At 43.2% G+C, this 15070-nt stretch overlaps 2 protein-coding genes across 2 annotated transcripts; both read right to left on the bottom strand.

Annotated features, from left to right (window-relative positions):
* Window positions 1–939: 939 nt before the first annotated feature.
* On the bottom strand, window positions 940–3582 carry LOC310995050 (uncharacterized protein; the record flags this gene model as incomplete). The annotated part of the gene is made up of 6 exons (XM_083983976.1): window positions 940–950; window positions 1007–1103; window positions 1921–2202; window positions 2363–2472; window positions 2574–2690; window positions 3375–3582. The coding sequence occupies 6 exons, from the start codon at window positions 3580–3582 to the stop codon at window positions 940–942; spliced, it is 825 nt and encodes a 274-aa protein (XP_083840102.1).
* Window positions 3583–5026: 1444 nt separating this feature from the next.
* On the bottom strand, window positions 5027–14147 carry hsdl2 (hydroxysteroid dehydrogenase like 2). The gene is made up of 11 exons (XM_083982894.1): window positions 13985–14147; window positions 12710–12873; window positions 12271–12369; window positions 12048–12162; window positions 11856–11959; window positions 8583–8681; window positions 8286–8480; window positions 7610–7681; window positions 6856–7011; window positions 5447–5575; window positions 5027–5280 (listed from the first exon to the last, which is right to left on the bottom strand). The coding sequence occupies exons 1-11, from the start codon at window positions 13999–14001 to the stop codon at window positions 5165–5167; spliced, it is 1266 nt and encodes a 421-aa protein (XP_083839020.1). The 5' UTR covers window positions 14002–14147; the 3' UTR covers window positions 5027–5164.
* Window positions 14148–15070: the final 923 nt, after the last annotated feature.

The raw sequence follows: 15070 nt of genomic DNA on the forward strand, positions 1-15070 counted from the left end.
AGAGTTTCCCAACCTTGGGGTCGCCTGAAATTCAAATGAGGTCGCCTGAAATGTCGAGCAGCCTAATTGATGAATTAAAAAAAATCTGACCAAGAAAGGTTAGGAACCACTGTTTTAAAAGACACTTGGGTTTTTTTGATGAGCAACGGCAACTGGAATATTCAAAAACTGTCAGAATAGTCAATAAACATTAACTTTCTTTGAAAATTAAGTTAAAAAAAAAAAAAAATTAAAAACCTTATAACCACTTTCAGTATTCGGTATTATTCGGTTATTCGGCCAAGCGTTTTGATTTTATTCGGTATTCGGCCAAAAAAATGCCATTCGGTGCACCCCTACTTAAGATAAGACCAAACCCATAAGTATTCAGATAAATATATTTCCATACCCATACTTTTCAAGACCTGGAAATGTATAAAATCTAAATTCCATCTTTTCATACTTGCGTAGAACCCCGTTACATGTAGCATCAAACCTGACTGCTGCTTCCATTGGTTTAGTTTGGACTTGAGACCAGAACCAGCTTTAACAGTAGCAGTAAAACCAAGTGATGATTAGTCAAACTTTAACTGGACGCAATGGGATAATAGTCACCTGGTTGTCATGGCAGAGCTGGCTGTGGATGGTGGAGCGGCAGTGGAGGGGTTGGGAGTAGTGGGAGGAGCCATTGTTGTTGTTGGGTCGCCAGTGTACGGCCCAGCAGGAATTTCATCGAATCCCCACAAATCAAAGATTTCTGCGTCAGAAAACGGCACGTCGGTCGTTATGATTGTCGGCGTCGTTGTCGTGTCCGGCGTCGTTGGTGATGATGTACAATCCGTCGTTGTCGTCTCCGGCGTCGTTGGTGATGTACAATCCGTTGTTGGCGTGTCCTGCGTCGTTGGTGATGCTGTAGCATCCGTTGTTGGTGTCTCCGGCGTCGTCTGTTGAGTGTACGGTTCAACAGAAAGCTCTTCAAAGTTCCAAAACTCCCACAGGTCCTCTCCGTCCACCTGTCTTGGGTGACGATGCTGCCCACTCCGTGTGACCGTCTTCAAACACGGCGCCAGCGTCGTGGACGTTTCCCCATCGAAGTCTGAATAAATCAGCTCGAAGAGGGAATCCTGCAGAATAATAGGTTATGAGTAGGGCTGCCCCCGACCAAAGATTTTGTTGGTCGACCAGTAGTCGTCACTTATGGCGATTTGTCGACTAATCGACCCCCCACCTTGACGAAAAAAAAAATAAAAATTTTTTTTTTTCTTCTTCTTCCCGCGGTCAGGTTGAGAATTAATTAATTAATGCTCGTGACTCCGGCCGTGTTGGGTCCGAGATTCAACAACAAGCCGGTCGGGTTTCACCGTTATTACCGGCAGAATACCCGTTTATCACCAATAAACACAGTAGATGAGGAGGGTAAAAAGTTACTGAGCTCAGGCTGTGACGGGGGTGCGGGGGTCGGGGTCCGCGGCGTGGAGCGGTGCGGGCATAGACATATGTCTATGGGTGGGGGTCTCTGACTGCAGCGGGGACTATCATGGATCCGCTCCGTGACACTGAGACTGGCCGGCGGTGAGCGCTGTGGGACGGGACCGGGGCTCAGACAGCACCCGCTAACGGTGACAGCGGTGACAGCGGTGATACGAGAGAGACTGCCGTGCCGTGTAAAAAAAAAAAAAGTGTCACGTCAGGACTTCCTGTATCTGGCCCTTCAAAATAAAAGCCCAATAGCCTTTCATATACAGTTCAGTCATTGATGTTGGCTTAATTTTGACAAGACACGGCTCCAAATTTTTTTTTTTTCCTGCGACCAATCGACCAATTAAATTTTGGTCGGCTAATGATTTTTTGGTCGACCAGTGCTTGGTCGACTATTTGGGGGCAGGCCTAGTTATGAGCCATCAACCTGAAATATGACAGATCCCGTTTGACCTTTCTTACCATGTGCTGCAGCTTCGGCATCTGCACAAACACCGCTCTGGGGGCAACAGCGGTAGACGCCTTTCCAGCGGCGCCATCTTTACCCAGAGCCTTCACCATCCTCAGCCGCGTTCCCAGAGGCAGTTTCACAGTGACGTTCGTTGCTCCACAGTTGACCAGCGGCGCCGGCAGCTGCAGTGATGTGGCAGGATTCTCGCAGGAGGCCACGCCCGTCACGTTCGCCTGCAGCTGATGGTCGAAGTAAAGCAGCTTCAACTGACGAAACCAGGTCCCATCAGAAATCTGGAGAGAACAGAACAAGACAGTCAGTGGGTCACTCAGAATATGAGAAGATTAATCACATAACAGTGATAATGTCTGTCAAGAGTGAAAGCTGAATTATTCAAATGTTATTTATACATGCGAATATTTCCAGTCAATTGATAAAAAGGAGACCATTTACCCATAATGTCATGCGGCAGCTATTATAAGGGAGCTTCAGCAGCAGCCACGGCCCAAAGGTCTGAACAGATCCACCACACCGGTTGGCGAAAGACAACAATCTCCTCCCACCTGTAAAAGACACAAGGACATCAGCCATCAACGCTTCTCATTTTGGAAAAATCTAAGTTGTATTAGAGCTGCACTTCTAGGAGGATATGACTCAAAATTACCTTGAAGACGCAGATTAGTGTGTCGGATGAGTGAGAAGCGAACAGACATGGCTCTGTGGCTGCAGAGATACTGTGGCTCCCCGAAATCTGAGGCTGCTTCTCCTCCGTTACCACGCTCTGAAACATCACATACAAACAGCATGAAGCACATAAATGCCTCACACATTCATGAGACTTCAAAGAAACCAAATGGTTTTATGCCACTTATTTAAAGCATGCATTTAATATGCACCCGAGTCTTTAAAACTTAAGACTAAGATAGTTATTTTAGACATCGAGAAGTTAATTTACCTTCTGTGTAAGCAAGTAAATAAACTCTGCACATAAAAGTTCAACTTAAGATTAAAAAAAAGTCTGAGTCTGGTTATTCTAAGTTTTTAGTGTTTAAGTCACTGACTTTTAGCTGTAGCAGCAGACTTTCCTCTCTAAAATTTATATCAGCCATATAGATCAGTGAAAAGATGCACAAGCAGCAACTCCACATGTTCTCGTTCTTGAGCCTACCCAAACTCAAAAACTAAACATTTAGCAGCTTATTGTGTCAGAGATTTTAAATTACATGTTTTATAACTACTCAGGAAAAAAAACTGCAGCTATAAAAACATGTGATGGACAAGATAACACATTAGCAGCAAATGAATCGGCTACAGTTTTTTGCTAATCATTGTTAGGCGCCATGTTGGATTTTTAGCAGTTGGGGACAACAAAATGGCGCCAAATCATAAAAGCCAGAATTAACTTCAGCTTTAACATTTAAAACGCATATTTTCCTTGTTTTCCTGAGTTTTTGTTGGTTTTTACCTTTAACAAACTTCCACACCGGCACAGAAAAGTAGCTTCCCCCGCTCTGCGTCTCCCCCGGCGGCTCAGAGTCCGAGAACAGCGCCTCCAGTTCGGCCAAACCTCCATCCGCGTCCCGGGGCGGCTTCTCCACCGTGTTGAGCCGGGCTAGAGCCATCAAACCGACCCAAACCCAGGCCATCATCATCCGTCCGGGAGTCGCCGACATGGTCAGGTTAGCTCCGTTTCTCTCTGCCCACCGGGGACGACGACAGACCAGGTGGAAGCTGCAAAGAAGCCTCCCGCCAACCCGACGCTAAAAAGAGCTGCGCGAGCCCAGGATCCGGCCGCTGATTGGATAATTAGAACCGGAAGTTGAATCCGTGCACCTGCGTTGGGCGCATAGACTGTAAAAAATAAGGTTGGGCGGGAAAGTTTTCTTCGGAAACTAAGAAAATAAAACTTAAACAACTATTTATAAGTGTTGTGACTTGACTTGTCAACTAACTGTTCATTTAAAACGTGTCATTTATTAGTTAATTATTAGTCTAATAATCAGGTGCATCTACGTCATTATGGGGGCGGGACTAGATAAGCTTTTGCTTCTCCCGCTTTCCCTTTAGGCCATGTGTATTGTAGTGATGATGATGATTTAAATTGACATGCCCGAAATAAACAAATTGATTGATTGATGATTTCACCTATGGATTTCATTTGGACTTCCGGCGGCGTTACAAAATAAAAGCGGACGTGTGTAGTGAATACCATGGTGAATGCTACCCATTACCAAATAAATAAACTGTTACTAGCCTACCATAGTTTCAGTGGGAAAACAAACAAACCTGACAATATTTACATTTATTTAATTCAATCTATGCTGCCATGATATTTCTAATGGAAAAAAAAACATTAACATATACATCTGTGTGATTTTATTCATTATTTTCTTTTAAATAATTAATTAAACCACTTACTGAACTCAAGTAATAAGTTTTGTCCTTTTCAGAACAAAATTTTTGGTTCTTCTCTGCAATTAACTGCAAAATAAGTCAGTTTTTTCCTGTTTATTAAGCTACAGTGGGGTAAATAACAGCCTTTTAACCAGCTCCATATAAACTGTATTGCTAAAACTGCAAAAAAAATTATATAAAAATAAAAAATAATTATATATATATATATATATATATATATATATATAATATATATATATATATGGTATATATATATATATATATATATATATATATTGCATCAGTAATGACAAGCAGTCACCCATAATGAGTATTCTTACTTTTTATACTGCTGTACATACACATCTAAAGTAAAGTGGTTCATGTACATACTGGAAACAAACTGCAGGCAAAAACAGAATCAGAGTGACAAAGTCCTGTATAGGAAAATTTAATTCAAGGTGCAAAATTAAGAAGGTGAGGAGCAGGTTTAGTAGTAGGTGGAGGTGACGAAGTCAACATGATGGATCAATACATTGATCTGTGATTGGCAGCAGATAAGCTTTAACAACCACTTGACTCTACTTTTATTTGTTGAACCCCTTTGCTTTCACACTTCCTGTTTGACCTCTAAGATGGACAATAAAGTTCTGATTCAGTGACGACGATGGTGATGATGATGATGATCAATCACGGGACCAGAGGAAACCAATCAAACCACAGTTTATTATTAACACACTCTTTATTCAAGTCTTAGTGTCTTATAAATGCATTTGTTATTATCATAGTTGTTAAGGCAACATGTACAGCTACAGACAGCGAGGAGGCGTGGCCTGAGGTTAGGTGGGCGGAGCTTCAGTCTCACAGTTTGGCCTTGTTCATACGACCCATCAGTTTCTCCAGTTTGATGGCGAGCGTCATGTCGCCCTTGATCCGCAGCTTCCCCGTCATGAAGGCCATCGTGGGCTTCATCTGACCTGCAACGACATTTCGCCTGTTACCATGGAAACACCCACTGCAGGGCGCTGCTGCTGTGGTTACCAACAGTTACAGCGTCTCCGTGGCAACATGATTCCTAGAAAGCATGTAGTTTGTGCCTCTCCTCTGCGGTTAAATCAAACCGTTACCATGCCAGCAGCTCACCTGCGAACATTTTGCTGAAGTCATTTGAATCCATCGTCATGACGACATCAGCTTTCTCCGATGGCTCGCCCTGCCCCGCGCTACCGGCGCCGCTCTTCAAGTCCAGGAACCAGACGCCTGCATGTTCCCCTGGTATGGACACAAACACATCAACGACACACTCACAGGAAGTCCTTATATGGATGCAAACACAATGACACACCCACAGGAAGTCCTTATATGGATGCAAACACAATGACACACTCACAGGAAGTCCTTTTATGGATGCAAACACAATGACACACCCACAGGAAGTCCTTATATGGATGCAAACACAATGACACACCCACAGGAAGTCCTTATATGGATGCAAACACAATGACACACCCACAGGAAGTCCTTATATGGATGCAAACACAATGACACACTCACAGGAAGTCCTTATATAGATGCAAACACAATGACACACCCACAGGAAGTCCTTATATGGATGCAAACACAATGACACACCCACAGGAAGTCCTTCAATGGATGCAAACACAATAACACACCCAGAGGAAGTCCTTATATAGATGCAAACACAATAGCTGTGTCCCAATTCAGGGGCTGCAGCCTTCGGAGGACCCAGCCTACGCGGTCTCCGGAGGCAACGGCTTCGGAGGCTCCTCCGGGGGCTGCATCAACGGTCGGTAAATGGGATGGTCTAGCCTTCAGAGCATTTCCTGATCCGAACGTAAACAACGGCCTAACGTAAACAACGGCCGGACGTTAAACATTTAAAAGTGGCGCTTGCAACGGCTCTACCGCTCCTCCGCCCCTCACTTTTTTTTTTAAAGAAGTAGAATCAATACAAGGGCAGTTATCATTAATATACTAATAAACAAACCATTGAACAGCAGCCAGTGGGGGGGGGGGGGGTAGGCTATTAAGGCTGTTAAGTGAATAGAGAATAAAGAGCACAAGTAATGTGTTTTCATAGCTTTCTTATTAAAAGTTGTCACACACAAGATGCTTTGCCTCCGCTCCTCACCTGTGCAGCCAGAGCAGAGCTCAGCAGCGGGCAGCCACACCTCCGAGCCGGCCGCAGAGCCGGTTACCGTGGCTACAGCACAGAGCTGCTCCGTTCGATAGCTAACGGCTAGGTTGCTAATAACAACAACGGTGCAGCAAAGCATCTTGGGATACGGGAGGCCGCGAAGGATACTAGCGGTGCATCCTCCGAATGCAGGGGAAAGGAGGACGCATTTGGAGGCTGCATTTGGAGGAGCCTTCGAATGTAGACGAATTGGGACAGCCTTCGCGCAGCGCTGTGACGTAATCGGCCTTCAAATGCACCCTCCGAAGGATGCAGACCCTGAATTGGGACACAGCTAATGACACACCCACAGGAAGTCCTTATATGGACACATACACATCATCAACGTCGTTACCTGACAGGTCAAATTGATAAATGCCCTTCGTTGACTTGACAACGTCCTCGTTAATGACTCCTCTGATGGCGTCAAATGTGCTTTCAATAGGTCCACCAGAAGAGGGAGCTGATGATGATGATGATGATGGTGGTGGCTTGAAGGCTGGCGTTGCCCCTAACAACCAGGAGACAACAACATCAGAATATGTCATATAATTTTAAAGGGCTAGTTCAACATCTTTGGCATTTTGAAAATATCATGTAACATTACGACAAATGAAGCAAATACTCGGAACTACTTTGCACTTTTGAAATCCCTCCGCCCAGCAGCCTGGAATGTAGTTCTGGCTGCATTTACCTCTAAAACAACTCTGTCTCCTAATGTTACATGATTATCTCATAGCGTGGTGAATGTGCAGGTCACAACTTGTCCACCAGAGCGTTGTGGAGTTGTTGGATTGTGTATTTGATGAGTTTGATGAGGGACAGGGGACCTGTACCGTTCACCTCCATCTCTGCCCCGCCGATCTCAAAACAACATGCACCGATAATTAAAGGTGATGAACCTACTGCTATAACTATAGGGATTATGGTGAGAGGAGGATCTGACTAATAAATGTTGAACTATCTCTTTAATTAGTGAACAAATTGTTTCAATTAAGTGTGTGAAGGCAGCGGGGGGCGCTCAGTGTCGTTCTGTCCAACTATAAAAATCACAGTAGTGTTTATATGGTGATAATGTAGTACTGTGTAGTAGTTTTTGCAGTATTTACCATGTTGCTCCATCTGTTGGGCCAGCGCCTCTGGAGCTTCATCCAGGAAGAAGTCTGGCAGCAGTGGGTGGCCTGTGGACCAATCAGAAAGCAGCATGAGCACCGGCTGACAGAGCACAGACTCCCTCTACCTAGAGCACTGGAAAAGAGGGTAACGACACCACCATTGACTCCCGTGGTAAGGGTTTTGCGCCCCGAGTGGCAGGATATGGGTATTGCAAAAGCGCCCAGAAAACTCATTCACTCTGATGTATGTGTGTTGCCCACTTGCTTGTAAATTGATGACAAAGGCCGTGTTTTGGTTTTTAGGTGTCTTGGTCAAATTATACTTATAATTTTTTTATTACAAAATGTACAAAATGTAGATTGAAACATTAATGTAGACAATTGTTTTTTTTTGTAGGTTTTTTTACTCGCCTATGTGTTAATGTTTATCTGTAAAGGGTCCTCAATGATGCTATTTAACGTAGGTGATCTATAAATGTCCTTAAATTATTGAAAATACCACACTTGCTCATTCACCAACAATGCAGAGTTGTCAGTTCTTGGGCGCTTTTGCAATATCCATATTCCTCCACCAGGAGGCGCTTCCATTGAACCAATGCGTGTCGTTACTCTTTTCCAGTGCTCTACCTCTACCTTCCCCTCTACCTGCGCTGCGTTAGCGTTAGCTCACCTGGCTGGACGGCGTACTGCTCGAAGTCCTTGACCCCCTCCTGCCTGAGGATGTCCTCGTCCACCACGAAGTGACCCGTGAAGTCCTTTGGCCGGGACAGGACGGCGTAGGCGGCGTCCGCCATGATGTCAGCTGTACGGCACTGTTTACCGACACCGTCTCCTCCCAGCATGTCCATGGCCGCTGTCTGGATCGCTACGGCAACAACAACACACATTTCAGAGCCAAGGTTAGCGGTCTAGGTTACTGTCAGAGTCTATGTGGAGCCTGTTGGCGTGCTGACGTTTTGCCACTGACCTGTTCGGGGCCAGAGGGCGTTGACGGCGATTTGACCTCTGAACTCCTCGGCCATTCCCAGGACGCACATGGACATGCCGTACTTGGCCATGGTGTACGCTGCAACACGACAGAAATGTTAGTAAGTCACAGGTGACAGAGCTCCTGTTTGACTGGTTGATTTGCACCAAGTCTCAACAAATAATGTTCCCATAAAAGAAACTGCACAGAAAAAGTGTCAGAGAAATAATATCCACATCTAGTAAATTGTTGGGCATCACTCTGCCATGTATGGAAGGCATCTAAGACAGGATTAGAAAAAAAAAAAGGCAAGAAATATTACAGGTGACCAAAGGCACCCCCTTGCCCACATGGTTAAAGGGATAGTTCAACATTTTGGCAAATTGGCCCATTGCCATAATCCCTATAGTCATAGCAGTAGGTTTGTTACCTTTAATTGTCGGTACAAGCTATTTTTAGAACGGCGGAGCAGAGCCGCAAGCTGCTCAGAGCTATGCTATGGAGGCTCATGGGATTTCTTGGTTTCCCTCATCAAATACACAATCCAACAACTCCATAACGCTCGGGTGGACAAGTTGTGACCTGCACATTCACCACGCTATGAGATAATAACAGAACGTTACCAGACAGAGTTGTTTTAGAGGGAAATTCAGAGACTGCTTGATGAAAAACTTGTCCACCAAAGCGTTTTGGAGTTGTTGGATTGTGTATCTGATGAGTTTGATGAGGGAAACCAAGAAATCCCATGAGCCTCCGTAGCGTAGCTCTGAGCAGCTCACGGCTCTGCTCCACCGTTCTAAAAACAGCTTGCACTGACAATTAAAGGTAACAAACCTACTGCTAAAACTATTATTATGGCAGTGGGCCAATTTGCCAAAACGTTGAACTACCCCTGCCATCTGGGTGACGATATTTTTTACTAAAAACAGAGCTAAATTCGGTTTTGTGCCTCAAGGTATTAAATCACAATTAACAGTCCCAGTTCATAGCCTGCGCAGCTGGCCTGATCAAGTTAAGACTGATGCTGTGTTTCAGTTTGAAGTACACTTAATGTAGTATACTATGTAGACTATGTACTTCTGAAGTGCGTAAATTTGGTTAGTGTTGTCTCAAATCTAATACTGCTGTTGTGCACATCACCTGTCAACACATCTACCACCTTGTTTTGTTTGATATGTAAATCAGCGATAACGAACACCTTACTTTCTCGTCCTTTATTTTCCTTTTTTTTCTTTTTGCTTGTGTGCGCCACCTGTTCAATGTGAGGTGGAGATTATGCCACCGCCGCATCAGCTGGCTCCTCTTACCGGCGGAAAATATTTGCCTGCCGGTATGTTGATTTATAAATATGCTATGCAGCCACAATGGGGATCATTGAGGGTGTGAAGTGTCCATTGTTCCACACTCAACTTTTGGACCGTTTCGAGTGAAACCATCCGGGTTCTTACAGTACACTGCATTTTGACATCTATTTGTTAATTGAGACGCACTTACATCGTGATATTTTTTTATTTTTTTTATTTCATGCATACCTGCTGTATTAGTATCATATTTATATCTATATTTATATCATTGTCACTTACTTTGCAATATTTTTTATATCAATGGTCACTTTACATCACAATATTCTTATTTCATGCACACCTGCAGTAGTAGTATTTATATTATTTATACTTATATGTATATCATTGTCACTTACGTTGCAATATTTTTACACCACAGTCACTTTACCTATCAATACGTTTATATCAGGCCACCTTATATCCTTATACCCTCAGTACTTGTTTTTGCACATTGCCTGGTTGAAGGTTGACTGGTTTTATTGTTTATTGTGTCTATATTTTCTGTCTGTTGAGCTGTGTTGTGTTTTCGTTTTTTTTTTTAGCCCTCTCTACTTTCTTTCTTTTTTAAAACTTGGCTGATGTAACAACGAAATTTCCCCGTTGCAGGACGAATAAAGTACATCTAATCTAATACATACTCATAATACTTAGTTTAGGTATGGAAGTATTCAAATTGAGATACATCTTGATACATGAAGTGTGATTCCTATTGATGATGATTGTTACTGTTTCCTTGTCCAACTATTTATGAATGTTGCTTATAGGATGAATCGCCTTGTTGTTTACAACTACTTCCGGGTAGAAAACCAGCATTCGAACAATAGTGACGAGAGTTTCGCTATATATATCTAATTTTTCATGTCACTATATCGTTGTTTAGACTAATCTGATGTTTGTAAAGTTTATAAAACCAATGATCGGACAAACATTACTATTTATCTGTGCACATTTTTGTAATTAGTCATGGTTATCAGAGATTAGCTGGGCTAACGGTTAGCTTAGCCTGTTTAACTTTAATAACTCAGTGACTCAATAAACGGTCCATGAAAAAATATTTTCTCCAGCGTATATCTGAGTTCCAACATGACTGAGCTAACTGGAGTAGTTTCATGTCGTGTCCGACAACGGGAGGGTTTTAACAGCTGACGCCCTGCTGTTAGCTTAGCTATCGCCGTTAGCTTAGCTACCGTTAGCTGTCCCTGTCAGCTGCAGCCACTGATGCTTTCTAGACACCGTGATTCCCCCAAACTGAATAAATACAACACATAGCAACACAAAACACACACACAGAAATAGTAATGTTTCTTCAATCATTTCAGATTTGTCTAAACGGTGATAGGGCGTGAAAAAATATGATATATATAGCTAAACTCTTGTTTGTTACTATTGATGTCATTCAAATTACGTGCTGGTTTTCTACCCGGAAGTAGAATGTAAACAACAAGGCGATTTGTTCTATTGTACTACTACTAAAGATAGGCTCAGTAGCATAGTGAGGATGTGTGGCAGGATTGCAGGGACAAGCTTGGAGGAGCTCTCTGTTTTGTACAGAGCCAGGGCGACTAGGAAAGCTAAGATGATCCTGTCCGACCCTGTTCACCCGCTGGCCTCCCATTATAGGCTCCTGCCGTCTGGCCGCCGGTACATGGTACCCAGGCTAAGGACGAATAGATTTAAGAATACTTTTGTGCCTACTACTATTGGTTTATTAAATCAGTCACTGTGAGCCTGCCCTCCCCTTCCCCCCCGAGGCACTGGTGCCCGGAGTCTTACTGTTGTGACTGAAATGCACTTGTTTTGTTTTTGTTTTGTATTTGACTTGTTTGTGTTTTGGTGTTGCTCTGCCTGCCGTACAACAAATTGCCCCCTAGGGGGATAATAAAGTTTTCTGAACTGAACTGAACTGTACTACTACTACTACTACGGTTACCTGTGTGGTTCTTGAACCAGACGGGGTTGAGGTTGAGCGGTGGCGACAGGTTCAGGATGTGAGGACTGCGACTCTTGAGCAGGTGAGGGATGACGAGCTTCGACCTGAGGGACAGACAACACGTAACTAAACCTGTGTGTGTTTGTGTGTGTGTTGTCCATGTGTGTGTGTGTGTGTGTGTGTGTGTCGTACGTTACGTATGTTCCCCTCAGGTTGATCCCCAGCATCAGATCCACCCTCTTCATCGGCGTCTCCAGAGTTCCCGTCAGACTGATGGCGCTGGCGTTGTTCACCAGGATGTCGATACCTGCCGATCACAAACACACTGTGATGTCACTGAGGGGGCGGGGCTTCGTCACATCACATGACATCACATGACCCCAACCCCCTACACCGGTGTAGATTAGACCCGTACCTCCAAACTTGTCGACGGCTTTCTGGACAGCTTCTCCGACCTGACGCTCGTCACGGATGTCGACGACACAGGCCAACGCCTTCCCGCCCGCCGCCTCAACTGTAACACACACACACACACACATTAACATCAACACAACACACACAGTTAAACACCGCACTGTTTGATCTGATGTTTGTTGTTTACACTGTTGTATTTACAGAGCGTCTTCGGCTTGTTGCCATGGTAAATGACGTGTTATGACAGTTAACACAAACACACGCTGCAGGTCAAATGCAGAAGTTAAAGTGAGCAGGTTGTTTGGATATTTGTTCAAATCTGAAATTTTCAAATTAAAAGCCTCTTTTCTCTCAAAGAGGAAGAAGCAGCGACAACTTTGTAACATGTGTGTGTGTGTGTGTGTGTGTGTGTGTTAGCAGTTAGCCCGTTAGCTGCTCACCCTCCTGAGCGGCGGTGTAGATGGTTCCTGGTAGTTTCGGGTGTGGCTCTGCGGTCTTGGCGGCGATGACGACGTTGGCTCCATCTTTGGCGGCTTTCAGCGCGATCGCTTTACCGATCCCCCGACTGGCGCCGGTGATGAAGAGCGTGCAGCCGGCTAACTTCCTAAAAAAAACGCACAAAACAACATTATCAACAACACAGTTTCCTGTCACTTTGATGGACCTTTATCTGCAGGTCTGACACCCGGGTTCATGATGTTGTTTCATTGTTTCTTGTCAACTTCAGTTTAATCAAAGACTGGATTTTCCAGCTCACAGGTCTATACACACTTCTATGTTTATGTAAATGTTTTGTTGACATGTAGCCTAAAACTTTTATTTGTTCACTAGAATACTTTTCTAATACTAAATGTGTTTTGTTCACTAAAGTCTTAGGAAAGTTGGAAACCTCCTATTCCTCTTCAGTATAAAACAGTGGGCTTTTATTTTGACATGACCTTCAACAAACTTCTACTAAAACACAGCTAGCAGCAGCACACTGTTGAACTCTGGCTCAGTTTCATACGTCATCACGGGTCCACACACCTGTTCGTTGACACCTGGATTTACCCAACACTGAATGAATTAAAAGAGGAGTTAGTGCTGTTTTTTACCATATAAAAATATGACCTTTTTTTCTCTTTTCTTTTTTTTTTTTAAAGGATCTTGAGGCAGGATTTATGAAGAAATACACATGCGTTTTAAGTTTTCTAATAATAATAATGGGAGATGACTTTCTTCAGGGTTCAGTGTTGAATAAGGTGACCAGAACCGAGCTCGGTCCAGTTTCTGAACCAGGAAGTTTCTGTCTCTTCTTTTTCAGTTCGTTTATTGCGTCACAATGACAAAGTTTTCTAGAGTCTGTCCCGTGTTTCAGGCCGAACCGAGCCGAGCCCCGTCCTGTCTAACCCGGTTCTGTGAGAAGGAGGAGGAGGAGGAGGAGACGAACCGGGGTGGTTAGATAATGACTCAGGCTCCGTGGACAAAAACACAAACTTTTATATTTTCGTTGCTCAAATGCAATAAAGCAGAAGAACCAGAACAGAACCACCTCGCAGTTTATGACCCTCAGGCTTCACTGCTCGGTTCGGCTTCAGTATCTGACGGTGCTTTTATTCACTAAAGTCTCAGTTGCGTCCTGAGTTTTTTTTTTTCTTTCAGCTCCGCAGCGACTTCGGGTCAAACCGAGTTTCCTTATTCTCTCCTCCACCACCGGAGCTCCGAGCTGCACTCACCCCGTGTTCTGCAGCATGGTCGGGTCCAGGTGAAGTCAAACAGGTGCAGGTTCAGCTGGGCTCGTGTGTGTGTGTGTGAATAATGATGGTAGCCTGTCGTCTTGTTCTTCTCCACCTTTCACCTACTTAAAGACCCCCCCGCGCCAACCGGATGTTGCGAAGCTCTCCTTCCACAGTTTCCGGTCTGCAGGCAAAGATCCGCACGGAGCGAAGAGATGACAAACTTTACATCACTGTGATATGATATGATATGATATGATATGATATTATTCTGTATTATATTATATTATATTATATTATAGTGAGCCTCTCTTTCTGTCATGTATTACTTGTACTGTTGTGTAATTTGTGTAATCAGATCCTTTATTATGAGTTGATGTAACATGTGCATTTAAAAAACCTGAATTACACTGTCTGTAGATTTTACAAAATTTATAAAGAGTTTATAAAACATGATTGTTATACAACACAACAGATGCGTGTTTTTTTTACTTCTTCCTACTCCTTTTTCGAACAATATGCTGTGTTTTGTTATGTCTTGGCTCTATTTTTATTTTTTATTTTATTTTATTTTTTCTTTCTTTTGTATGTACAAATAGTTACATATTTTTTTATATACATGTTCGAAAATAAAAATACATTCATTCATTCATAATGTTGTTTATCTATCTATCTATCTATCTATCTATCTATCTATCTATCTATCTATCTATCTGTCTGTCTGTCTGTCTGTCTGTCTATCTATCTACATGAAGCTAAACATCAACCTGCTACACTTGAAAATGCAGTCATACTACAACTGCTCCAACTACTACTACTAATAATAATAATCAAAACAAGGACGTTTAACTTTAACTTGTAGTTCTTTAGGGGCATTTTGCCAGTGTCGACTGCTTCCACTGTTACTAAAGAAATGTTCATTATTCCCTCAGTTTCTTATTGTTATCTTAAGTCTTTATTGAGTATATTTCTCTTTTTCTTCAGTTTATTGTGATTTTCTTTATTATAGATTACATATCTTTATTATTTTCTCTGTGAATTAGGCACACAGTTTAAAACTGAGTTCACAGTTATGGAGTCAGAGTG

Source organism: Trachurus trachurus, assembly GCF_905171665.1.
Source record: "Trachurus trachurus genome assembly, chromosome: 12".
Lineage (NCBI taxonomy): Eukaryota > Metazoa > Chordata > Actinopteri > Carangiformes > Carangidae > Trachurus > Trachurus trachurus.

What these genes read in the sequence shown, in the direction of transcription:
- hsdl2 (XM_083982894.1), bottom strand. An exon ending in CTACACCGCCGCTCAGGAGG is followed by an intron (nt 12,370 to 12,709) that starts GTGAGCAGCTAA and finishes TGTGTGTTACAG; the next exon opens with TTGAGGCGGCGGGCGGGAAG. An exon ending in AGCCGTCGACAAGTTTGGAG is followed by an intron (nt 12,163 to 12,270) that starts GTACGGGTCTAA and finishes TGTGATCGGCAG; the next exon opens with GTATCGACATCCTGGTGAAC.